The 25,329-nt window shown below is 51.5% G+C and overlaps 1 protein-coding gene across 4 annotated transcripts; it reads left to right on the top strand.

The window, feature by feature from the left end:
- The first annotated feature begins 1,903 nt into the window (after positions 1 to 1,903).
- Positions 1,904 to 25,270, top strand: TNS2 (tensin 2). 4 transcript variants are annotated; one of them, XM_036758605.1, is made up of 29 exons: positions 1,904 to 2,117; positions 9,409 to 9,517; positions 10,108 to 10,145; positions 11,168 to 11,206; positions 11,571 to 11,609; positions 11,755 to 11,804; positions 12,507 to 12,678; positions 13,385 to 13,435; positions 14,072 to 14,194; positions 14,298 to 14,362; positions 14,860 to 14,943; positions 17,168 to 17,280; positions 17,395 to 17,455; positions 17,797 to 17,872; positions 18,072 to 18,201; positions 18,415 to 18,480; positions 18,592 to 18,708; positions 19,868 to 21,082; positions 21,283 to 21,439; positions 21,604 to 22,193; positions 22,452 to 22,541; positions 22,759 to 22,884; positions 23,079 to 23,171; positions 23,330 to 23,407; positions 23,570 to 23,647; positions 23,896 to 24,064; positions 24,180 to 24,248; positions 24,390 to 24,419; positions 24,618 to 25,270. In XM_036758605.1, exons 1-29 carry the CDS (start codon positions 2,049 to 2,051, stop codon positions 24,754 to 24,756), a joined length of 4,236 nt encoding a protein of 1,411 aa, XP_036614500.1. In that variant the 5' UTR covers positions 1,904 to 2,048; the 3' UTR covers positions 24,757 to 25,270. The 4 variants fall into 4 exon arrangements, with proteins under 4 accessions (XP_036614500.1, XP_036614501.1, XP_036614498.1 ...); XM_036758606.1 differs by lacking the exon at positions 1,904 to 2,117 and adding an exon at positions 4,963 to 5,031; XM_036758603.1 differs by lacking the exon at positions 1,904 to 2,117 and adding an exon at positions 6,206 to 6,362.
- The last annotated feature ends 59 nt before the right edge of the window (positions 25,271 to 25,329 follow it).

Below are 25,329 nucleotides of genomic sequence, written 5' to 3'. Positions count from 1 at the left end.
TTTGTCATTTTTAACTGTATGATTCCATTACATTCATATACACAAATTTTAAAAAATATTTTATTAATCTGTCCCTCCCACTACCCCACCCCCAGCAAAAACAAACCAAAAAAAAACATGAAAAATCAAATCCTCCATACTTAGATCCTGATCCAGTGAAACAAATGTCCACATTGATTGAATGGTCATGTCCAAAAATGTATTTTTCTTTGAGTTCATCACCTCTCTATGAGGAGATGCCATGTTTCATCTTCATTCTTTTGGATTTATGGCTCATCATTGCATCGATCAGAGTTATAAAGTCTCTCAAAGTTTTTCTTTTTTCTACATTGTTGTCATTATAGTACAAATCTCTCTGGTTTTGCTCACTTGACTCTGCATGGGTTCATACAAGTCTTTCGAATTTCCTTTGAAACTGTCTCTTTTGTCATTTCTTATGGCACAATAATGTTCCATTACATTCACATGCACAATTCGTCCAGCCAAGCCCGAACAGGATGGCATCTTCTTCATTTCCGGTTTGGGGCTACCACAAAAAAAGACCTGTTTTTGATATTTTTGAGTACATAGGTCCTCATCTCTCTTTGGAGATTATGGGCCTAGTATTAGTATCACTTGTGAGATACAGGGTCTATGTCTGATTTAGTAACTTTGGGGACATAGTTCCATACTGCTTTCCAGAATAGCTGGGCCAATTCATAGCTCCACCAACAATATACCAGTATCTCTGCTTTCCCACAAGCCCTCCACATTTGTCATTTTCCTCTTTTGTCATCTTTGTCAATCCGTCCTTTTATCAATCATTTCCCAATCTGTGGGACCCTACATAAGTTTCTAGTTATTTGCTAATCCAAACAGTACTGCTGTGAGTATTTTGACTCCTTTGTGGGGTATATGCTTAAATTGGGGAATGGATGAACAAGAGATGGTATATAAATATGATGGAATATTATTGTGCTATAAGAAATGATGAAGGGGATATGTGCCTACCCACCCTTTAATGGCCAACTCAAATATAGTCCTCCTCCATGAAGTCTTCCCTGCCTCCTACAAGATAATTTGCTCACCTCTTATGCTGATGCTTTATTTTCCATTATAGTTATGAGTTTATATCAGATGCCATTGCTGGATTGTAAATTCCCTGAGGTCCAGATATTTAAAAACTAGAATCCCCCCTGGGGCCTAGCTCACCGTTTGCTGCACAGCTGGGCACTTAACACTGTAAATGAGAATTGAATTCACGCTAAGTGTCCCATGTATGTAAAGCTAGAGGGATCACAGCCCCAGCCCTCACGCAGTGCATTTCCTTGCGAAGAAAACCATGGACGTCAATAGCTAGGACAGGAGGCTGTTGACCTCTCCTGTTTATCGGCTCTGGGTGTGTGCCAGCCCCGGCTGGGAAAGAGGGAGGAGAAATGTGTATCCAACTGCTGGGAAACAGGAAGCCAGAGGCCGTCTAGGCCTGACCCCAAGCCCAAGTGCACCGACGCGGGGCCTGGGAGTGTCCTCGGGTGGGCCGAGGGAAGGGGGTCACTAGAAGGACCCTCGAACCCAATGGCTGTGTTCCACCCCACGCCCCCAACCTCTGGCTGGGAGCGGGGGTGGGGGTGGGGTGAGGTCAGCCCAGGGAGCCCCCACTCTCCCGCTCCCCAGAGGGGACCTGGCAGGGTCTCGGGGTCTCTCCCCGTCCCTCTCCTCTACAGTCTGGGTCTCGTTCCGTCTTCGGGAGAAGGTGGGGAGAAGAGAAGGCTAGGGGGCGGGGAGCGGGGCGGGAAGTGGGGATTGGAGCCGGAGCGAGGGAAGGAGGGAGCAAAGGAGGGAAGGAGGGAGGGAGGAAAAGAGGGAACGAAGGAGGGCAGCAAGCAGCCCAGCCGAGCCCAGCCCAGCCGGGCCGGGCAGCGGTGCGAGCGGGGACCCGGGGGCGCGGGGCGGAGGCGGGAGGCGAGCGGAGCTGCACTTGGAAGCGCTCGGCCGCGGGTGGCTGCTGCGGTGGCGGCGGCTGCGGGTCCCTCCTCCCTCCCTCCCTCGCTCTCCGCCCCGGCGGCGGGATGGGCTGGGCTGGGGGCTCCCCCTGCTGCTGCCCCCCGCGCTCCCGCCCCGCAGGACGGCCCCCCAAGGTGAGTGGGAGGCGGCTGCGTCACGGCCGGTCGCGGGGCCAAGGAGGAAGAGGAGGAGAAGAGGGGAGGAGGGCGGTGCCCTGGGCGAGGCCTGGGAGGCAGGGAACCCCGCGGACTGGGGCTGGTGGGGGAGGGGGACACCGCTTTGGAGAACGGCTTGGGGCGGGGGGCAACCTCCACCCACCCATCGAAACCCACTTCTACTAGCTCAGCACTCGGAAAGTTTCTTCTTCCGCAACGACGTGCAAACTCTGGCCTTAGGAGGCAGGGCTTGCGGGGACTCGGACTCACGTACACAACACAGGCATACGCACACACCCCCTTCCAGGCACAGGTACGCCCACCCACCACCGCACCCACATTCACCCTACCGTCCCGGGTCGCGTACCTTCCCACTGCCAAGCCGTACCCTTGCAATGCACTCAAGGTAGCGGACGTAACCAGATAGGCAGCCCGTAAGTGCTACCTGGAGGCAAGTATGCCCCACAGACACACCCGGCGGCACCAAGAGTCCCACGGCGGGAGGAAAGTTACCCTGGGACCAAGTTTATAGATGTCTTGGAGGGTAGAAAGGGTTTCGTCCCCCCCTCCCCACCCCCTTTATATTTGGGGAAACTGAGGCAGGAAGAAAGTAAAATGATTGAAATTCTACATCCCCAGCCATGCCTCTGGCACAACCCCCCCCCCGCCCCGCAATTCCCTAGTCCCTACCCCTGATTTATTCCCCGTACCCAGTTATCTGGCCTCTCTTCTGCTCCCACTCTAGACACCGCCCCCCCATCCTAATTAAGGCCTGGATCCTTCCCACTTTCTTTGGCCCTTTCACCCTTTCCCCCTCCCCTCCAGCCAGGCCTGGGCTTCCAGCCTCTGTATCCAACCACAGCTATTTCCAGGAGGGGGGAGTAAGGGGTGGAGGGGGCTTCTCCAAACAAACCAAAGACTTCCTGGCCCAGCATCTGAGGGGGCCAAGTCAGGGGAGGGAGGAGGCAGGCAAACACTGGAATGTGCCCAGCAAGGATGGTTAGGACAGGAGGGAGCAGTGGGAGAGCAGAGGTCCAGCTGAGAACTGAGCTTCATGTGGGCTAGGGGGCTAATATTCCAACTTTCTTCCTACCTTAACCCTTAGGTACCCACACCAGATAGGTGAGTTTTCTCACCATACAATATGGCAGGGAAATTAGATTGCTCTCCCTCCTGCCCCACCCATCTTCTCCCCTGCAGATGCCAGTCAGGGGTACCCTGGTGATCTCAAATCACTTCTGTAATGTACTGCTTCTCTTTTCATGCCCCTCCCAGCCCAGAAACACAAGGAGGAAACTGAGGCCTGACCTAGAAGTATTTCTTCCTTCCATCTATCAGCAAAGATGGTTATGGTAGAAGAGTTAGTGTTGCCAGACCAACAGAGGCTCAAGAGGAGGGATATCGTGAAGGTTTTAGCTACAGGCTGCTATGAGCCAGTGCCAGGGGTGAAAGTAAGACCCCTTAACAGGAAGTTGGCAGTCCAGAAGGGAGGAGTTAAAGACAAAGTTTTGTGGGCTGACAAGGGAAAAGGAGAGATTCAACTTAGGGGAGATGAGAGGATCTTGAAAGAAAAAAAAATCACCTGCCGCTCTGTCTTCTTGATACCAGTCTCTTTGTAGGTACATTATCATGCCAGGGTCCTACTGCCCACATTGGCACAATGTCTGGAATGTTTTGAGACATAGCCAGACTTTAGTGGTGGAGGTGGGGGGCCCCAAGATCCAGTGCCTGTTCCTTTCAAATTTCAGGGCTGAGAAACTAGGCTCCTTGGGGGTTTCAGTCCATAGTCCTAAATTCCCTATTTCTGCAAGCCATCCTGTCTGGAAGGGGCACAGCTAGTTGAGCAGATGCTCCCTGAATCCAGAGGCATTAGGAGGTTCTGATTCGATTTAGCAGTACACGTTTCCTCAATTCAGTTAGGAATTGGAGGAGACAAAAATAGAAAGGAGCAAGATTTTTTTGTGGAGGTTCCCCTAACTCCCTGAGGTTGGTATCCTAGTGGTCTGCTCTGACACAAAGGGGGAGACTAGTCAGGAGTGGGGTGGGCAGAAAAGAAATGGAGCTCAGGACCAGGATACTTTTCAGGATGGGCCAGTCCAACAGGGAAGCAAGGGGTGGTGAGGCGAGCAAACCCTTTCTCTCTCTCTAGGCTTTCCTTTCCTTACCTGTAAAACAAGGGAGTTGGAATAGAATAGATACTTCAATAATTCGATTTAATTCGACAAAGATTTATTAAGCATCTACTGAGAAAAGAACACTGGGAGAGACACAGTTTAGATAAGTCGAGGTGTCTGCCTCCATGATGTTTACAATTTAGTAAACTAAACAGACCCTAAGGTCTTTTCCAGTCCATAACATTCTATATACAAATTCAATACCTCACCCACATAAAGCTTGGGGATGGGGTGAGGGATTTCAGGGGAAAGGGGGCAGGGACTGGGGGAATCAGGGGTAGGACAGATGAAGTCAAGAAGGAAGGCTTGGGCAGACGGCCTGAGCAGAGGCTGACCTTCAGTAAATACCATGCAAACAAGATGCAAATGAGTGAGGGGGTGACACATTCTTTCTGAGTAATGATTGCTCAGGTCCTGGGAGTTCAAAGGTTTCAGATTGGGGTTAGGGCAACTAAATACTTAATCCTGGAAATCCAGGATTTGAACCCCTTGTATTCAAGGACAAACTTAGGGTTTCCTTCGTTCCCCTCTTCTGCCCCCCACCTCCACCCCATTCCTGAGACAGGAAGCTGGCTGAATTCCCAGGAGGCCGGAGGCCTGTGGTAGGGAGGGGAGAGAAGGGGAGGGTGGGAAGGAGAGGGAGAGACTCCTGTCCTGTCCTGGGCTCTGGAGCTGAGCTGGGTGAAGAGAGGGGAGCAATTCCAAGGGAAGCCATGAAGGTGACGAGAGGGAGTGGGGTGCGGTTGATGGGGAGGAATGGGAGAGGGCTGGAGGGCTCAAAGGAGTGGTGGGAAGAGGTTGAAATGGGCTAGAGAGGAGGAGCTGTCTCCTTAGGATATCTACAGGCTCTCCTCTTGGGTCAAGGAGTGGGGAGGAGGGATGAAGCTGGGCTACGGTGGGAAAAGGAGACCAGGACTTGAGACTAGTCAGCCAGTGGGAGACATCAGGACGGTTGAGATATGATTACAGAATAAGAAATTATACCAGAAAGAACTCTGGGGCCAAAAGGATTGTCCCCAGAGGAGGGCTCTTGGTGATCTGGGCTAAGGACTTGGGGTCCCTCAGGCCCCCAAAGTGTGACACCTTTGGCACGACCAGCTCACAGGGTACCCCACTGCCCCAGAGAATAATTCAGGTGTCTAGGGCTCCTGCAGTCATCATCCCATCCCTCCATTCCTCCTCTCGAACTGCCAGACTACAGTGGACAGGGGAGGAGGGGGAGGCGGGGAGAAGGTGATAAGAAGGGAAGGTAGTTCCCAGGGCCCTCCAGCCTATGGAGGGGGGGCCAGGAAGTCCCTGGGGGCACAAAATGTTCTGAACAACTAGGCTCACCAGGACACTCTGTCCCCACTTCTTCCTTTGGCTCCACATTATTCACTTAATCACAAAATCCATGGAATCTAGATCCCTGTCAGGGAGACCAGGTCCAGGTCTGTCCAGATTCAAGAGATCCATTCTCCTTATCAGCAAGGATCTGACATGGGCATACACCAGCTATGAGGATCTTGGGATTCCCCTTCTACCTATTTCCCCACCCCCACAAGATAGATCCCTAGAAATGGCCACCATCTGTCAGATGAAGAGGATATAATCTGATTGGATCCTTTAACTGACCCAATGGGATAGATCTTGGGAATATAATCTGACTTTGTCCCCACCCCCACTCCTCACCCTCTCTGGCCCTCCCCACTTCCTGAAGCTTAGCTGTGCCCCCTCCCGCCCTGCACTCCCCTCCACCTCCAAGCAGGAGTGGACTTCTAGCATCTGACACAAGCCAGACCCACCCTCCCCGCCCCCCCTTCTTGTCCCAGCCCCCGCCCAAGGGAAGCAACCGCCTCCATCCTGCGGCTTCCAGGAAGCCCCAGGCCCGGTCATTTCATTGTTCCTGGCTCCCCCGCCCAGCCGGACACCCAGTGTCCACCCAGCATTGCCCCAAATATCCCAGCCTGGGTGGCCTTTGGCCCCCAGGGGAAACATGAAGTCCAGCAGCCCAGTGGAGAGGCTGCTCCGAGCCCTGGGGAGAAGGGACAGCGCCCGGGCTGTGTGCAGGGTAGGAGGGGACAGACACCGTGGGATTGGGTGGGGGCAGGGGTCTCAAGTGAGACAGAGTCTAGAGGACAGGTTGGGTAGATGGGGAGAAGCCCATAGAAGTAGAATGAGGGAGCAGGGATTTCTCTTTAGGGCATGGCATGGCCCCTGGCAGAGAGATAGAAATGGGCAGAGGGCTGGATGGGCCCCGAAGCTCTTTGACGTGGTCCCTCTCAGGCTCCTCTTCTCCCTCTTAATTTCCCCCTCTACCTAGCCACTCTCTCACTCTCTCTGTGGGCAAAACAGGGGATGCTTGGATTCTATAGAAATTTGAGGGTGGGAGTGACTAACAAATCCCTCCAGCTAGGAGATTGGCACAGTCCCTTGTCTCCTCCTTCCCTCTAGCTGGGGGCTGGGGGCTGGGGACAGTCACTTAGCTGGTCCCCCGCTTTTTGAGCCAGGGAACCTAAAACCTCAGACTCTTTTGGGACTATTTCCTGCATCCCTGGTGGGCCTCCACTCAGGTTGGGGCGTTGGGCAACCCTTTCCTCCCAACTCCCTCCTAGAGGATTCTGTGGAAATGGGAATATTACTGTAGTTAGGATGGAGTTTTCTGGCCCCGGGATGTGGGATAGAAGCCAGGGATACATTAGAATTCGTACTCTTGCTGAAGGACATAATCAGTCCTCACTTTTCTATGCATTTGCCTCTTGTGGGCAGGCGTAGTTAATGTCAAAATGCACCAATATCTATCCCTGCCTGGTTCTCTCGGAAACCAATAGGTCTGGTTGGTTTGATCCAGTGTGGAAAAATTCCTGCCTGGGTTCCATCCAGTCTCTTAGGGGATTGCAAAAGAGAGGGGTCAGAGGGGAGGATATCTGGGCAGGAGCTGGGGACAGGTTGGGTAATACATAGTGAGAGTATGTTTGGTGGGGCAGAGAATGGGAAGACATGACCTGCCTTCCCCCCAGCCTCTCATCCCAGACCCCAAAAGGGTCAACGGAGTGTTGATTATAGAAGACGCAATTTGCCTTTAATCTTGTAAGCCTGGATATGGGAGGATCCCCTCTCCTTGGGAGGACAGACTGAGGGGACCATAGGGCTCAAATGACAGAGAAAACTGAAGCGCCAACGTTTCTCTGAAGCTGGACTGTTTAACAGGAAGTGATCTTAGTATGGGTGAGCTAGGTTTATGACCTAGACGGAAATTTAGCTGTGGAAAGGGCAGTTCAGCGTAGTAGGAAGAACCAGATATTAAGTTAAAAGACTGAGCTAAAATTCCACTTTTGGTATCTGAGTGATCATGGGCCAGTCACTTCTGGGGTGTCAGTTTCCCCATCTGTAAATGAGAAGGGGTTGGATTAAATGATCTCTCAGGTCCCTTCCAGCTTTAAATTTGTGAGAGATCATCTCTTTTTTTGGTATCATATCAGGGCAGGCTGAATTTGGGACAAGAGAGTATTTTTTTTTGGTTGTTGGGGTTTTTGCAGGATGAGAGAGGTTTGAAGTTGTCATTAGTTAAAGCACCAATGTCTATGACCCTAAGTCCACACAGAGAAGAGAGGGACGTGGACCCCCCCCAAAAAGTAAAGTAAGTGACCCCTCAGAAACACAGAATGTTAGAGCTAGGAAGAGTCTTAGGGACCATTCAACCCAACCCCCTCATTTTACAAATGAGGAGGCTAAAGCTCCAAGAATTAGTGAGACTTGGCGCAGGTCACAGAATAAATTTCTAAGTTTTTGTCATGGGGGAGGAGAGTTCTGGAATCAGAGTGTCGTCTCTCAGACTAAGAGGCATCCACCCACCCTGAGAGGCTCCAGGCTGCTTTCTAAGCCTATTTAGTAATAATAGTAACTAACGTTTATGTGGCATCTACTGTGTGCCAGGACTTTACAAAGTGTGAAGTCTACTGTGCTAAGGATTTTACAAATATTATCTCATTTGAAGCTTACAACAACCCAGAAGTAGGTGCTATTACCGTTCCCGTTTCCCGAGACACCGGTTAAGTGACTTGCCCAGGGTCCCACAGCTAAGCAGTGTTTGAACTGACATCTTCCTGGATCTCTATCCACTGCACCACCCAGCTCTTTCCTTCCTTGTCTCCTCACTACAATCATATTTTACAGCTGCCACCTCCACCCAGTCAATGAGCAGATATATTGCTCTGGCTATGGCAAGCAGTTGGTGGTGGCCCACAGGGAGGGGAGAGAGAAGAGGGAGAAGGGTAGTGTTGTTACAAGGGAGCATGCCAGCTGCCCTGATGGGGGATGAAAGGGAGAGAAGTGCCTGATTTAGGCCACGCCTCTTCTGAGGGCCAGATGAGATGCAGATGTCCCATACTAGTAGATTCAGGAAGGTGATGGGAGGTCTCATCTGCTGCATTCAGGTGACTTTCCCAGGAACTGGTGAGAGGGAAAAGAAGAGACATCCAGGCCTCCCGGGGTGGTGGGGTGGGGCAGAGGAAATGAAGATGGGGTCACTGAACTGAGGGGGTCTTCTCCAGCCCCTTAGAGCAAAAAAAAAAGAGAGACACTGGGGGGTGATCTAGGCAACCCAGCTCCCAGGCCCCTCCCTGGACTTGGTGCCCATGTTACAGCCTGTCAAGGTAGGCAGGGACCATGAGGGCACTGTACCATCGATGACCACGTGATGTACACAAGTGTGATCCTGGGAGGAGCCCAGGTTGTCAGACCCAGGTTATGAAAGGAAGCAGATTCCAAGCACATTCCACCTCCCCCAGGAGGAGGGAGGGGTGAGACCAAAAACTCCCCAGGGCCAGGGCTCCTCCCCAGAATTAGCGGCTTCGAAGGGGGTCTGTATATCTTCCAGGAGGGGGAGGTAGGGCTAGAGGTTTGGAGAGGGAAGGTATAGGGGGGAAAAAGGAGAAAAATGTGTATTGTAGCCCTTTATAATTTCCGGTTGACAAACCCAACCCAGATAGGGTGATGGGGGAGGGGGAGGGGCTCAAGACCAATGACTGGGGAAAGACAGGGCCACAGCATGAAGACTCTGGGGACAGCATCTGATCCAGATTGTAATGAATATCTGTCCATTTCTGTGTCCTCAGCCTGGGAAGGCTGAGCCACACAGTTTTAGGGAGAAAGTTTTCCGGAAGAAGCCACCAGCCTGTACTGCTTGTAAGGTGACGATTGATGGGACCGGGCTGGTGTGCCGAGGTGAGAGCCCCTGGCATCCTGCCACACTCGGCAGACTCCCCTGACTCTCAGACATTCCCTGCTCCCATCTACACTGGGCACTCTTCCTCCAGGCAGCCCCTTCCCCATATTCCCAGCCTTTCCTCTTCAAGGACACCCCTACAACCTCTTCCCCTCAGCTACCCCCTTAGAAAGAGCCCCGAAGCCTCAAAACTGCCTGTCTCCAGAACCATGCACCAAAACTCACTACTGTCTCCTCATAACCCACACAACACTTAGCACTAACTAACTTCACCTCTATCCCTCAGCCCCAGCACCCCATTCCCAGCCTCCTCCTCCCTTCTGAAATCTCCCAAGCCCCAGCCCATGGTCCTCAAGGTATTCTTCCTCCCCCTCTCCACTTACAGCACCCACCGTTGCCTTTTCCTTTTCTCATCCCTGTCAACAGCCCTTGTTGAGGAAACCCATGTTTCCTCCCTATGTTCCCCATAGGCTCGATCCTATGGGATCCCTAGGCTTTCCCTTCCAAGGTCAGGGAGAAAAGCCCTAGCCTAAGGCCGTCCCAAAGTGTTTTCTTCTCATTCCCCCCTTTTTCTCTTACTCCCCCTCAGTTTGCAAAGCAGCGGCACATCGGAAATGTGAGACCAAAGTAAGTCCCCTGACCCTCAGCCTGGCTCCAGGGGGTCCCAGAGAGATGACCTAGGGCTTCCCCATGCCTGGCACCTAGGCCCAGGAGGAGCCTGTCCCCTCCTCCCACTCTTCCCTCCCTCCACCATCCCCACAATGCCTCAGATATCTTGCATCGTTACCCCTACATACACACTGGTCATGGGGGGGAGGATGCTGTGCTTATCCCTTTAAGAGATGCTGGGCTCCGCCTCCAGGGGGGTGTCACGAGCTGGGTGGAGGGGGGAATTGGGAGTTTGTCTTGGTGATGTGCCCAGGCTGCAGCTGGACCGAGGACGGGAGTAGAAGGAAGGGGGGGAGGGGGTGGTAAGCCCCAGCAGGGAAGAAGGGGAGCTGAACATGGGGCTCCAGGTGTCAAGCTTAGCTTTCTCCCCTACTTCCGAGAGAGGGCTCTGGGCACCCCGAATGGCCAGCAGAGCTTGGAGCGGTGTTGGTCATCAGAACCTCCGGATCCTACCAGTCCCTACCACCCCTGCCCACCCCCACCCTCCAGCCTCCTGGAAAGTGTTTAAGATGAAAGAAGAAAGGGAGGGCACAGAGAGCCATTCACCACCATCGAGCAATGTCACCTCTTTGGGGATCAAGGGTGTAGAGTGCTGGGGGCGGAGAAGGGGGAGGGAATCAGCCTGGGGGAAGCTGTGTGCCCAGGGGCGGGTTCTCCCCCATGAAAGACACCAGTGTCCCTACTCGGCCACTGCCCGCCTGCGCCGTACTATATATAGCTTCTCGTCCCTCAGCTGGGATGAATGGGGGTCTGTGTGGGGAGGGGGCTGGGAGCCAAGAGCAACAAGCAAGGGGTCTGGAGGGGTGGGGGGCCGAGAGGCCGGAGGGGAGACTGCAACAGCACCGTTCTATAGAGTTAGTCCTCAGCCGGTGCCCACAACCCCTTCAGCCACCTGGAACTAGGGGTACCCCCAACCACTACCCTTCCAGGGAGTGAGCATGGGTGGCATAGGTACCCCTTTCACTGAGACCTCCTTCTAGGTGACCACGACGTGCCAGGCCCTGCCTCCTGTGGAGCTGGTAAGTATGTTCAGAGAACCCTGAGCTAATCTCTGGTCTAACAGCTCCAGATATGGTGGGTGGGTTGGCTCCTCTGGATGCCCTTGGATATTGGTTGTGGGCACCATTCAGGGAGCAGTTGGCATCTTGGTACCCATTGTTACCCTCTTTCTCATACTCCTGGTATAGATGCTTCCCCAACTGTCAAAAGTGCCTTTCTTCCCAACATTGCCCAGCTCTACCCTTCGGAAGTGACTTGCCCACTTGGGTTTCAGCAGTCTATGTGACTTACTAAAAACTTTGTTGGTAGATGTTGCCCAGGTACTATCTAGGGCTCCCCACTGCTCCCACCACTAATTCACTCAATGCCTCTTTTCCCTCCTAGAGGAGAAACACTGCACCAGTCAGACGCATTGAGCACCTGGTAAGGCAGCAGTGGAGGAGGAATGGGGGAGGGAGTTAGCTAAGGGAAAGGATGGCCCTCAAGTGGATGAGGTAGAGGGGGTGCTAGGGAGGTGGGAGAGGAGGGAAGGGCAGGGAGTCCCAGCCAAGGCTTCTCTTCTCCCTAGGGATCCACCAAGTCTTTGAATCATTCCAAGCAGCGGAGCACCTTGCCCAGGTATGAGAGTGGAGTGGAAGGTCCCCAGCTCTTACCAGGCAATACCTGCTTCCCCAGCTGTAGGTCCCCCCGCCAGTCCCCCATCCCTTCGTCATCTATGTTCCATCCCTGCACGATGCCTTGGTATGACATAGTAGAAAGGATGTCAGAGTATTAGACGCTTAATAAATATTAATTGATTGGTTGATCTAGATCCAAATGCCAGCTTACTAGGATTTACAGCCTGTGTGACCTTGTCATCATGTGACTAAGTCATTTACCTGGACCAGAGACTTCTTCTCTGTAAAATAAATAAGTTGGACTAGATGACCTCTTTCTAACTCTAAATCCTATGCTATCATTCCCTGCTTGCCCAGTATCATTGGTATCAAACCCTCTCCTCCTCTTCTCCCCACTCCTCTCCTACTGTGACATCTGTTTTGCCCAGGTTGGGCGACTCCCCAACACCCATGCCTGTACACACCTCACTCCCCATAATTTTAGAGTTGGAAAAAGCTCCCAAGGAGAGTAGATTCTTTCTATAACATCTCTGACCAGCCCCTTCTATTTGGATACTTCTAGTGACAGGGGGCTCACTACATTCCAATTGAAGGAAAAATTCTTCCTACAAATAGTAGAAAGTTCTTTGAGGTTGACCCCAAGCCTTTCTCCCTGTAACTTTTATTCCTCCTCCATCCCTATTTGCTTCTATATAACCACCAGGAGTTTCAGCCTGGACCCACTCATGGAGCGCCGCTGGGACCTGGATCTGACCTATGTGACTGAGCGAATCTTGGCGGCTGCCTTCCCAGGGAGGTTCGATGAACAAAGGCACCGAGGCCACCTTCGGGAACTGGCGCATGTGCTGCAGTCCAAGCACCGGGACAACTACCTGGTGAGAGGCAGGGCTGGACGGGGGAAATCGGCTTGGAGGAGGGGCCTGGCGTGCTTGGGTCACAGGGCTAATGGCATTGAGCTGCTCCCCCCCGCCCGCCCTGTGGCATGGTGACACAAAAGCTTCCTGTGTGGTTAGAAAATCTGGAGTCAAGCCCCCTTTCTGCTATAAAATGTGAGGTTTTTGAGAATAGGTTTTCAAGGCTTCCAGGTGGGTGTGGAGTCAGAAAGACCTGAGTTCAAATCCAGCCTCAGATACATCCTAGCTGTATGACCTGGGGAAGTTATGTTAAACTCTGCCTCAGTTTCTTGAAATATAAAATGAGGTTACTAACAGCCCCTAATACTTCCCAGGGTTGTTATAAGGATCAAAGGAGATAATGTTTGTACTAGTGCTTCACACAGTGTGTGGCATCTAGAAAGTACTGTAAATAGAAATGCTTACCTCCTTCTCTGTTTTATTTTTGATATGTGTTTGTATCCCCAGCACTTAGCATAGAGTCCAGCACATAGTAGGTGCTTTAATAGATACTTTGATTGATTGATAGATACTGGCTCTATGACCTTGGGCAAGTCCCTTAGCCTCTAAGCAACTCTCTTTGAAGACTGGAAGTTGTAGAATAGAGGGGTATTCCTTGGGTCCCGGGAGGTCCCTCTACCAGTAAAATCACAAATCCTCCCTTTCCTCTGCCCCTTATCTTTTGCAGCTCTTCAACCTGTCAGAGAAGCGGCATGACCTGAACCGCCTGAACCCCAAGGTAGGGGAGGGCTGCCCAGACTCTCCCAGCGGGTATCTCTGCCTCCAGCCAGAGGAAACCTGGCCAACCTGCCCCCTTCCCTGTAAAATGGAATGGGCTGGCCTGTGGAAGTGTGCTCACAGCAAGCCTCCCCCAGCCCTCTGCCTGACTCCCTGAGAGCAGGATGGCTGTGGTCTGCCGCAGGGAACAGGTTCAGAGGGGGTGAGGGAGGAGACGTGCCCAGGAGCTATGCTCCCCACAACAGGGAGGGCAGAATTTTAGAATTCAGAGGAAAAGCCCTGGGTTCAAATGCCACCTCTGCCGTTTACTGCCCATGTGACTTTGGTCTAATGACTTTGATTTCTCTGGGGCCTCAGTTTCTTCATCTGTAAAATGGGGAGTTTGGACTAGGTGACTTTGGGGTCACCTTTGAAGATCCTTCCAGCTCTAAATCTAAGATTCTGTGGGAGCTGAGCGTGGCCTGGAAGATCCCAGGATCTCTGCTCTCCCACCCCCAAGCAGTTCGCAGCCTTCCACCCCTGGCCCCGGGGCCCTGGTCATTCTACCTGCCCTTCTTTCTGGGTTTTGCCTTTCTTTGTATCCCCACCCCTTAGCACAGTTCTTAATAAATGCCTGTGGACTCATTGGCTCCTCCAGGTCCAGGACTTTGGCTGGCCCGACTTACATGCACCCCCGCTGGACAAGCTGTGCTCCATTTGCAAAGCTATGGAAAACTGGCTTAGCTCCAGCCCCCAGCGTGTGGTGGTTCTCTACTGCAAGGTACGCCCAGCGTGTGGGGTGAGGAGTGAGAGGGGATGAGGCCTTTGGGGACCAGGACTGCCAGCTGAGGTACCAGCCCTGTCTCTGTCTCTCTCTGCCTCAGGGGAACAAGGCCAAGCTGGGCGTCATTGTGGCGGCCTACATGCACTACAGCAAGATCTCGGCCAGGTATGCTTCCATCCCTCCCTTCTCCCCACCCGCTAGGGGCCGGGAAGCTTGGAGCAGAAAGCCTCATCCTCCACCCCCTTAAGGATGTGATGCATTGACGTTTCACCCCTCCCTCAGGCAGCAGAGTAAAAAGGGACCTTCTGGGTCAGTGCTAGCTCTGTGACCTTGGACAAGTCACTTAAAATGGAGATAAAGACCATCACTTGAGAGGAAAGTGCTTTATAGCACTTTTCTATACATACATATATAAATACACACACACACACACACACACACACACACACACACATATATATATATATATATATATATACTATATATTATTATATATACTATATATAAAGCTTAGCTTTAGGCTGTGCAGAAGTGGACCACCATTATGGTCACCAGCCCCACATCTTGCAAGGTTTCCTCTGGCGGGTCGCTGGGGAGTGGGTTGGGATGCTCATCCAGGCTCTATATCGCCATTACTCCCCTGACACCCCCTCTCCTCCCAGTGAAGACCAGGCTTTGGCCACTCTCACCATGAGAAAGTTCTGTGAAGACAAAGTGGCCTCTGAGTTCCAGCCCTCCCAGCGAAGGTGAGCAGAGTACTCCCAGGAAGGGAGTGGTGGACAGGGCTGGGCGCGAGGTAGTCAGGGGCCGTGGGCCTGCCTGCTAGGAAATAAGCTGAGAACCAAGGGGCTCTAAGTGAATCAGGACTCAGTGCAAGGCAAAGAGACCTTTGGGATGCCCTGTCCCAGAGTGCACAATGGAGATGAGAGGTGAAGGGTGGAGCTGTCTGGAGGCAGGAGGAGAGAGCCGATCTGCATTCTTCATCTTTTATCTTTTTTAAGAAACAAAACATAAATATTGAAACTTAAATACAAAGTAAAAAAGGGGAAAAAAAGCATGTCATGTGCATAGCAGAACATAAGAGATGATTCAAAATATATAACAATAGATTTTCACTTCAAGAAAGCCTGTATGATAAATAATACACCTTATGTTGGGAATTGTCCAACTTTGCTTTGCTTCCTGGTGAGTTTTCTTTTGTTCTCTGCTGTGCACTTTTTCACTTTGTTCTTTTCCCCGTCTCCCCGTCCCCACCAGGCTACAATAAAGTTTAGATATGTTTCTCCATGGCTATAAATATATACATACACATATACATATATAGACATATACTTTCCCAAACATTCTTTACTCCTGATTTTTGTTTTTATTTCTGTGCATAACCTCTTGTTTCCTATCCCTCCTGACTCCTCTACTTTACTTCTACCAACTACCTTGCCCTCCTGTCACTCGCCTATCCCCTTCCAAGGATCCCTCCCCTATCCTCCCATTCCCATAAATCTAAATACCTGTCTATAACCCCCTTTTACCTATTCCCTCATTCTCCCCTCTAAAAATCCCTCCCTTGTCTTCTCCCTGCTCCCTAAGCCCCTACCATTTTATTTCTTCTAAAGTTTAGAAGACTTTTGTGCTCTTCTAAATATATATATTATTCCCTCTTAAACCCATTCCTGATGAAAGTAGGCTACCAGAATTACCAGCCCTCCTCCCCCATCTAATTCCTTTGTGTCCTTTCTTCCTCTTGCACCTCATTTGTAGAAAATAGTCACTCTTTTTAGCTGTTTCTAAATGGTTTTACTTTTAAAATTCATATCATGGTCAGGTTTACCCAAACTTTCTTATGAGCTTGCCAATTATTAGTAAGAATCTTAGACATACATTTTACATTTTACATATATAAATGGTAAACAATCTGTCCTTGTGAATCCCTTATAATCAGTCTTTGGCACGTACCTTATGTTTCTCTTGGTTCTTGTATGTCGAATCTTCTATTAAGTTCAGGATTTTTTTAAACAAAGCCTTGAAAGTCTGAGAGTTTATCAAATGTCCATTTTTTTCATTCAGGATAAAACTTAACTTTGCAAGGTATGATATTTTCGGCCAGAGCCCCAGTTCTTTTGCTCTTCGATATATTGTGTTCCAAGACCTGCAGTCCTTTACTGTCTCTGTTGCTAGGTCTTGTGTAATTCTAATTGTGGCACCATCATATTTAAATTGTTTTAATCTTGATGCTTTTAATATTTTATCCTTGAGTTGAGGGTTTCAGAATTTGACTATGATAATTTGTATGAGTTTTCTTCATAGGATCTCTTTTAAGTGGTGATCGATGAATTGTTTCTATTTCTACTTCCCCACCTTTTTCCAATGCTTCAGGACAATTTTCTTTAATTATTTCTTGTATTATTGTATCAATGTTTTTTTTTATCATAACTTACAGTTAGTCCAGGCATTCTTCTTAACATGGGGTAAATGCATAGACCCCAAAGGGATGTGTGGATGAATTTCAGAGGGTCCACTTGGATGGGGGGAAAATGCATCTTTATTTCACTAATCTCTAACTGAAATTTAGTATTTCCTTCAATTATGATTTAAAAAAACAAGAATGCAATCCATGATTCAGAGAAGGGATCTGTAGGCCTTACCAGACTGCCAAAGGCATTTATGATACAAAAAAAAAAGATTAAGAACTTAAGCCTATCAGTAGGATATATAGAAAGATCTATAGTTCCCTTCTCTGAACTAGCCATCTCTGCCATGAAGCCCTCCCTGTTACTCCAGTTCCTTCCTCAGATTTTATGTGACTTTTTCTCCCCCCTCTCTTGTGCACTTGTTCAGCCTCATGACTTGTGTGCCTAAACTACCTTCCCTACTAGAGTGTAAGTGCTTTGTGGGCATTGTCTGCTCATCCCTCTCATTGCCTGACTCAGGGCCTTACACACAGTACATGGTAAATTGAATTGACCCATCCAGGTACATCAGCTACTTCAGTGGTCTCCTGTCTGGCTCCATTAGAATGAATAGCAGCCCCCTGTTCCTCCACCACGTGCTCATGCCTGTCCTGCCTGCCTTTGAGCCAGGAACAGGTGAGTCCCCTGACAGTGTGGGTTCAGGGAGGGGCAGAGTCTTTCCTGGCCTCCTCCTCTCCCTCCTCCTTTTCTTCCTCCTCCTCCTCCTCACCTTCCTCTTCTCTACATCAGGCTATCAACCATTCCTCAAGATCTATCAGTCCATGCAGCTCGTCTATACATCTGGTGTCTAGTGAGTTGTCACCAACCTCTACTCTTCCCTATCTGCCATTCCCCAAACTAAGCCCCTAGCCTCCTTAGGGGCCTCAGTCCCCAGCTGAGATACATTAGTCTCCACTCTCTCCTGATTCTTCCAAATACCCCCTTATCCCCAAAGGCCTCAATCTCTAACTGCCCCCTCCTCCCTAGAGATTTCCAGTCCCTAGCTCACTGGGCATCTGGGTCCATACAGTCTGAACCTTCGGTCCCTATGTCTGCTCCCTCATTCCCAACTCAATAGACGTAAAGCAGATAAGCATTCCTTTCAGTCAGCCTTCTGTCTCATACCAGCCTTTCCTCTCATTTCCCCCTAAGTCACATCTCAAACCCAGGGCCCCAACAGCTTTGCATCAGCCTAGAGCCCGCGCTTCTCCTCAAAGGTGATGTCCTGGTAAGAACAGCAAAGCCAGGGGAAGAAAGGGAAGGTCTTGGGGGATGTAGGGAAGAGTCATATTCTGATATTCTGTGGGTCCAGGTATTGAAAGTGGGACTTTGAGGTGGGGAAGAGGTTCCCTGGGGTTGACCTATGGTGGTAACCTGATGTGGTGGCTGGGTGCCTAAGGGCCCTTTCCCCTCTTTCCCCCAAATAGGTGACGTGCTATCATAAGGGGGGCCGGGAGTCAGAGCGGACCCTTGTGTTCCGGGTTCAGTTCCACACATGTACCATTCATGGAGCCCACCTCACCTTCTCCAAGGACCAGCTGGATGAGGCCTGGACTGGTGAGTGTGTGTGTGGGGTGACAAGAGTAGAGAGTGGGGGGTGGGGTTAGAGGCACAGGGTGGGGAGTGGGGTGGCATACCCATGAAAGGGATAGAGTCCATGTAGAGAGCAGGGGGAGGGACTCACACAGATGCAGAGGGAAGTGGCTGAGGGTCTCCTGGGTGACCTCCAGGGCCCTTCTGCTCAGGCTTCTTTTCCTCCTCCTTCCCCAGACGAGAGATTCCCCTTCCAAGCCTCGGTGGAATTTGTCTTCTCCTCTGGCCCTGAGAAAATAAAAGGTAAGACCCAAATTCTGTTCTGTTGTCAGTGTTCCCCCACTTCCCATTTCCCTCTTCCCTGGATCTCCTGCCCACCTTTTGAACCTGCTACTCACTGTTCCCCCATCTTAGGTCGGGAACCCCCACGAAATGATGCTTCTGTTTCTGTTGACTACAACACCACAGATTCAGCTGTTCGCTGGGACTCCTATGAGAACTTTAACCAACACCATGAGGACAGTGGGGATGGTATGAGGGGCAGGAGGAGAGTGGGGATGGTATGAGGGAGGAGGACAAGTCATCCCAGCAATCTAGAGTCTCTGGTAACCTTCTGGCCCTCCAGACCACCTTTCCTGTGCTCTCCTTCTCTTCTCTTGATCATTCTGATCTCTCCCAGCTCTTTCTTCCCATACTGATGGCTCCTCTTTTTGTGCTTTTAAAAAAAATTCTGAACTTTACAAATGCCAAATAAAATGATACATTTCTATATACATAGTAGAAGAGGAAAAGAGAATTATACACAAACCTGGAGATCTCTGTAATGTACAGCTTACTTTTCTTTTTAAAGCATATAATAAATTCAACCTGTGGTTTTCAAAGCTGTCCTCCTTGTCTGTGCTTCTTTCTGGCCTCTTTCCAGTCTCTTCTCATTCCTTAAAGAGATGCCTCTATAATCTTCTCTTTCCTTTCTTCCTTCCTCCCTCTCTCTCTCTCCTCCTTCCTCCCTTCCTTCTTCCTTCCTTCATCCTTCCTTCCTTCCTTCCTTCTTTTCTTCCTTTCCTTCCTTCCTTCCTTCCTCACTCTCCCTTCCTTCCTCCCTGCCTTCTTCCTTCTTTCCTTCCTTTCTTTTTCTTTCTTTGTTTCTGTTTCTTTCTCTTTCTTTCCTTTCTTCCTTCCCCTCTCTCTCCCTCCCTCCCTTCTTTCTACCTTCCTCTCTCCCTTCTTCCTTCCTTCCTTCTTCCTTCACTCTCTCCTTCTTTCTTTCCTTCCTTCCTCCCTCTCTTCTTCCTCCCTCCCTTCTTCCTTCTTTCCTTCCTTTCTTCTTTCCTTCCTTTCTTCCTCTCTTCCTTTCTTCCTTCCTTCCCTCCTTCCTTCCTTCCTTCCTTCCTTCCTTTCTTTCTTTCTTTCTTTCTTTCCTTCCTTCCTCCCTCCATTCTTCCTTCCTTCTTTCTTAGTTTCTTTGTTGCTCTTTCCTCTCCTCCTTCCTTCCCTATCCCCCCCTTATCCCTCATGATACCACTCCTCACTGGAAAAACAAACAAAGCTTGTATAACAAATATGCATGGTCAGGCAAAACTAATTTCCACTTTGAGTATATCTAAAAACTATGTATCTCATTCTGCATTTCGTGAGTACCCCCTTTTCCCTGCCAGTACCCCCTTTTCCCCAGTTCTCTTTCCCCCTGCAGGTTCCCCACCCCACACCCGGGGACCTCTGGATGGCAGCCCTTATGCCCAGGTACGGCGGGCCCCCCGGCCTTCCCCACCAAGGCCTCCCCCAGAACACCCCGCACCTCCACTTCTCTCTGTCAGCAGTGACTCAGGCCATTCTTCTACCTTGACCACAGAGCCCCCAGCTGACTCTCCCACTCGACCTCCCCCTACTCCTGCAGAGCGTCAGGAGCTGGAACGACTCCTGGGAGGCTGTGGAATAGGTGGGGTGGGTCGGGGAGTGGGCCGGGAGACTGCCATTTTGGATGAAGAAGACCAGCTGCTCCCTTCGAGTGGTGCCCCACTTGGAGTCTACCAGAGCCAGAGGCCTGGCCTGAGCCGACACTGTTCCTGTCGCCATGGCTATAGAGAGCCCTGTGGGGCCCCCAATGGAGGTGGCTACTACAGGCCAGAGGGGACCTTGGAAAGAAGGCGGCTAGCCTATGGAGGTTATGAGGCCCTCCCTCAGGGCTATGGGGAGGTCCCCCTGGAGAAAAGACAGCTCTGCCGATCCCTATCTGAGGGACCATATCCTTACCCACCAAAGCTGGGCAAACAGGCCAATGGGGAATTTGGCTACCGTCTTCCTGGCTACCGAGATGTAGTGATCTTGGAGGATGGGGGTCTGTCCACTTTGTGCTCATGTCCAGCCTGTGAAGAGAAACTGGCGCTGCCCACAGCTGCCCTATATGGCCTACGACTGGAGAGGGAGGCAGGTGAGGGGTGGACAGGAGACCCAGGGAAGCCCCTCCTGCACCCTGTACGGACCAGGCACCCAGTACCACTGCTAATGCCTACTTATGGACACCACCATGCTGCAATGCCTGACTACAATTGTCTGAAGCAACCTAAGCCTGGAGAGGATGGTCACGAGGGGTACCCCTATGCTCTCTGCCCTGAAGGAAGGTACGGGCATCCAGGATACCCTACCCTGGTGGCATACAGCAGTGGGGGAGCGATGCCCGGGTACTGCCCCACATATGGGCGGTCAGCCCGGGGTTATGTATCACCCAGTGAGAGCAGAGGGTATCCCAGCCCTGGAATCCACTCTCCCTGTCCTGGCTCCGTCTTGCCAGGAAGCCCCTCCTACCCACCATCCAGCAAGCTGAGTTACGAGATACCTCCTGAGGAGGGAGGGGATGGGTACCCATTGCCGGGGCACCTGGCTCAGACAGGCAGCTTGGCACCTACAGGTGAGTAGCATTGTGATTAGAAGTGGGGGAAGGCATTAGGGCAAAGAGGAGGGTACTGGGAGAGGCTTGGGATGAGTGTGGGGGCCTATGATGAATGGGATGGAGACTGGGAAACTAAATATGGATCCCATCCCCAGTGGGAGATGAAACCTTTTTGTCCCAATCTTTACTTTCTTTCACTTGGACCCTCCTTTCTGCAGATTCACCAGAACCAGGCTTATGGCAGGAGGGCCCCAATGGGCACATTACTATGCCCCGGCCAACCCAAAATGCCCAGGGTGTAGAGAACGCCCCATCTGATCTGTCTGGCTCTCCTACCCCTCTTCATACCAGCAGCCCAGTCCAGGGCAAGGAAAGGTACAGAGGCCATGGGAGGGATCTGGCATTGGGTAGTCCTAGGAGGGGCCGGGCCAAAAGGTTAGCATTTTCTGAGCTCCACCCCTCAAACAGGTTCTAGGAAAAGGTGTAGAGAAACTAAGGTTCACCATGTTGATTTTGTCCCTCTTTCCATTTCTTCACAGCCCTCAGAACCGAGAGAGTCGATCCCCTAGTCTGGCACCTGCCTTGAGACTGAACCCGGAAGTAGCTCTCTCTGCTCCCCAGGGGAACACTGAAAAGACTCCAGATCTGCCTTTAACAAGCGGGGCTGATCCACCGACCTCCAGCCCTTTCCATTCGGCCCCTCCTTCCAGCCCACCCAGGGACTGGCCTCAGGAGAGGAACCTGGGCATGTACTCTGGCAGTGCCAATCCCAGGACCCCAGTGCCTACCACGCTGCCTGGCCTCCGTCATGCCACCTGGCAGGGTCCTCGTGGTCCCTCAGACAGTCCAGATGGATCACCTCTCACACCTGTGCCTGCCCAGATGCCTTGGCTTGTGCCTGCCCCTGAGCCCCCACAAAGTTCACCCACACCTGCCTTTCCTCTGGCTGCTTCCTATGATTCCAATGGCACTGCCCAGCCCCCATTGCCTGAGAAACGGCACCCACCAGCAACTGGGCAACAGGCGGGCCGACTGTGGAGTGGGGAACGTGCATCTCCACCTGGCAGAGGGACCACCCACCATGTCACCTTTGCTCCCCTGCTTCCGGATGATGCCCCTAGTTCTCCAGGTATCCGTGTAGGACCTGGGACAGGGATGGGAGGGACGTGAAACATAAACTCAAGAGGAGGATTGTTTTGCCTAGTACAACGCTTGGTATATAGTGGGCACTTAACATTTGTTGGTTGATTGGAGGACCCTGGAAGACAATTTTGAGAGACTTTAACAAACCCTTTCTCTCTCGGGAGGGTTGTAGAGGTGGCTGGAGATAGGGGGTAGATTTCAAGTGGGAGGTAGGTATCAGAGCACTGTCCCACTTTGTTCCTAGAGCCCCCTCCCCAAGAGAGCCAGAGCAACGTCAAGTTTGTACAGGACACATCCAAGTTCTGGTATAAACCACACCTGTCAAGAGACCAAGGTAAGAAGCCAGTCTCTTTCTCATGTCCCAGGGTCCCTGCCTCAGTGTCCCTCCAGGTCCTATCTGCACACCATCCCCTTTACCCTTCTGCATCCATCCCTTGGTACTCTTTCTAATTGTCGGGGGAGGGAAGATTTGGGAGCTCATTCAACAAAAAGTATTTTTGGGGGGAGGTAGGCAGGAGGCTCAAATATTCCTTATTCTTCCTACCTCCCAGCCATCTCCCTGCTGAAGGACAAGGAGCCTGGTGCATTCCTGATACGAGACAGTCATTCCTTCCAAGGGGCATATGGGCTGGCACTCAAAGTGGCTACACCTCCACCCAGCGCCCAGGCCTGGAAAGGTGAACTGAGGATTTGGGGAACACAGAAAATGTGTGCCATATGGTGGATACACCAGAGGCAAGAGAGCTGAAAAGGGCCAAGGAGAGGAGAAAACTCCCTTTTTCTCTATGGGAAACCAAAAGGACAAAGAGCAGGGAACTTGAGTAGAAAACCAGTCCCCAAATCAGCATCATTTCCTGCCCCACTTTCTTAGGTGACCCCTTGGAACAGCTGGTCCGTCATTTCCTCATTGAGACAGGACCCAAAGGGGTGAAAATCAAGGGATGCCCCAGTGAACCCCACTTTGGTGAGAAGCCTGGGGAGATGGGTTTGAGATCGTTGGGAAAGTGGGTGGGGAGCAAGAATTGGTTTAGGGATGGTACAGTGGGAAGTGTTAGGGGAATATGGCAGGCGAGGAGGGCAAGAAGTGAAACCAGGATCCTAACCACCTTCTCCAATCTATAGGCAGTCTATCAGCTCTGGTCTCCCAACACTCTATTGCCCCCATCTCCCTTCCCTGCTGCCTCCGGATCCCTAGTAAAGGTGGGTGCCATGGACTCCCCCTGCCCCACTGAGCCTTCAGGCCATGAGCAAGCCTAAACCAACCTGGAGGGAAATATCTTGACTCTTAGCCCCAAGAGGCCATGATTCTAGGGAGAGCCTCTCTCTCCTCTGACTACATTCTTTACTCCCTCCCAATCCCAGATCCCCTGGACAAGACCCCTGAGGTTTCTGTGCATTCCAACATGAGCACAGCATCAGACCTCCTGCGGCAGGGAGCAGGTACAGAACTCCCCCTTTTCCCATACTTTGCTGGGAACTGGAGGAGAGCATGGGGGGCAGAGAATACAAGTCTCACTGATAACTGACTCCAACCTGGGAGGCTCCTTGTCCCTGGGGTGACTGAGAGTGGTGCCTGAAGGGACAAGGAAGCAGCCTCTTCCTATAGGAGGAGGCCAAGTTTGGCTTGAGAGCCTCTGGCACTGCTCATTTCCGTTGTCTCCCCTTACTCATCCTGATGCCACCACCAGCCTGCAGTGTGTTGTATCTGACCTCCGTGGAGACAGAGTCCCTGACCGGCCCCCAGGCTGTGGCCCGGGCCAGTTCGGCTGCTTTGAGCTGCAGCCCCACCCCAACTCCAGTCACTGTCCACTTCAAGGTCTCAGCCCAAGGCATCACTCTGACAGATAACCAGCGGAAGTAAGTTTTTATGAGCCTATACTCCTGATTTATTTCACTCTTACCCCCAAAGCCTGATTCATTATGGCCACAAGGCCTCTCTTGAGACTGATGTCATCCTCAATCTTATTTCTAGACTCTTCTTCCGGCGACATTACCCAGTGAACAGCATCACCTTCTGTAGCATAGACCCTCAGGACCGAAGGTAAAGGCCCTCCTTCACTACTACCCCTCGACCCTATGGCCAATGCTTTGCACTCCCAATCCCTCCTGGAAGGAAGCTAGATAACTTCCCCACACTCAGCATTACGTCAGGGCCCTTACATGAGTTATTCTTCCACTGCAGATGGACCAACGCAGATGGAACCACCTCTAAGTAAGTCCACTCCTCCCCTTGGAGCCCGAGTCCATCCAGGGTCTAGGCATTCCCAACATTGCTCTCCCCCCCGCCCCAGCCAGATATCCACCCCAGCAGCTGGGGATCCTCCGGAGACAGCTTTACCCCAAAGCCTAATGTATTTCCAGGACTCTTTTTTTTTCTCCACCCTCATCCTCTGCCCCACTGATTCCCTAGGATCTTTGGTTTTGTGGCCAGGAAGCCGGGCAGCCCCTGGGAAAACGTATGTCATCTCTTTTCGGAGCTTGACCCTGACCAGCCAGCTGTTGCCATTGTCACTTTCATCACCAAAGTTCTGCTGGGTCAGAGAAAGTGAAGAGGGGGTGATGAAGACCAAACCCATATTACCGTCCCCTTCCTCTCCCAGCCCCCCACCCCGACCTTTCCCCTCATGTGGACTAAGAGAAAAGCAGCAGCCCTGGCCCCCACGCACAAGCAAGGGGCTTCCTGTGACACTCCCCACTCCCTCCCCCCACCGCCACCCCTAGTCTGCCACACAGACCAGATGAGCATAGGAGATAGTAACTGTAAGTGAGCAGAAGGGAAGGGGACGGCCTGAGTGCAGTAAGGGGTGATGTCAGAAGGTAAGCCACAGATGGGTCTGGGACGGCCCTGCCTGAGAGGACCCAGGTTTGGGAGGGGTCGCAGCATTGCCAGCTCCCCCCAGCCGCAGGCCAGAGCAGAGGCAAAGGGAGAAAGGGAAGGGGGGAGGACCGTGCCCCTCCTCCTGCTTACTCCCACTAAACAGAGAGAACATAGCAGGATGGGATTATATGAAGAAAAAAAAAAAGAGTCTATTTTTGTCTAATAAAGAATTTCTATGAGCTTTAGTCAGAGTTGGTGATGCACTGGAGTTGTAGCAGCCCCTAGGGTGACCGGTCACTTGCTT

The sequence above is a fragment of the Trichosurus vulpecula genome, chromosome 5 (assembly GCF_011100635.1).
Source record: "Trichosurus vulpecula isolate mTriVul1 chromosome 5, mTriVul1.pri, whole genome shotgun sequence".
Taxonomy (NCBI): domain Eukaryota; kingdom Metazoa; phylum Chordata; class Mammalia; order Diprotodontia; family Phalangeridae; genus Trichosurus; species Trichosurus vulpecula.
The sequence above is the reverse complement of the archived record's forward strand: the minus strand, read 5'-3'. Positions and strand labels throughout refer to the sequence as shown.

Excerpts from the sequence above, each read along its gene's own strand:
- TNS2 (XM_036758603.1), top strand. The coding sequence starts at position 6,288 with ATGAAGTCCAGCAGCCCAGTGGAGAGGCTGCTCCGAGCCCTGGGGAGA. Across the intron at positions 12,679-13,384 it reads AGCACCGGGACAACTACCTG|CTCTTCAACCTGTCAGAGAA; the intron begins GTGAGAGGCAGG and ends TATCTTTTGCAG. Across the intron at positions 21,440-21,603 it reads CCAGTCCAGGGCAAGGAAAG|CCCTCAGAACCGAGAGAGTC; the intron begins GTACAGAGGCCA and ends ATTTCTTCACAG.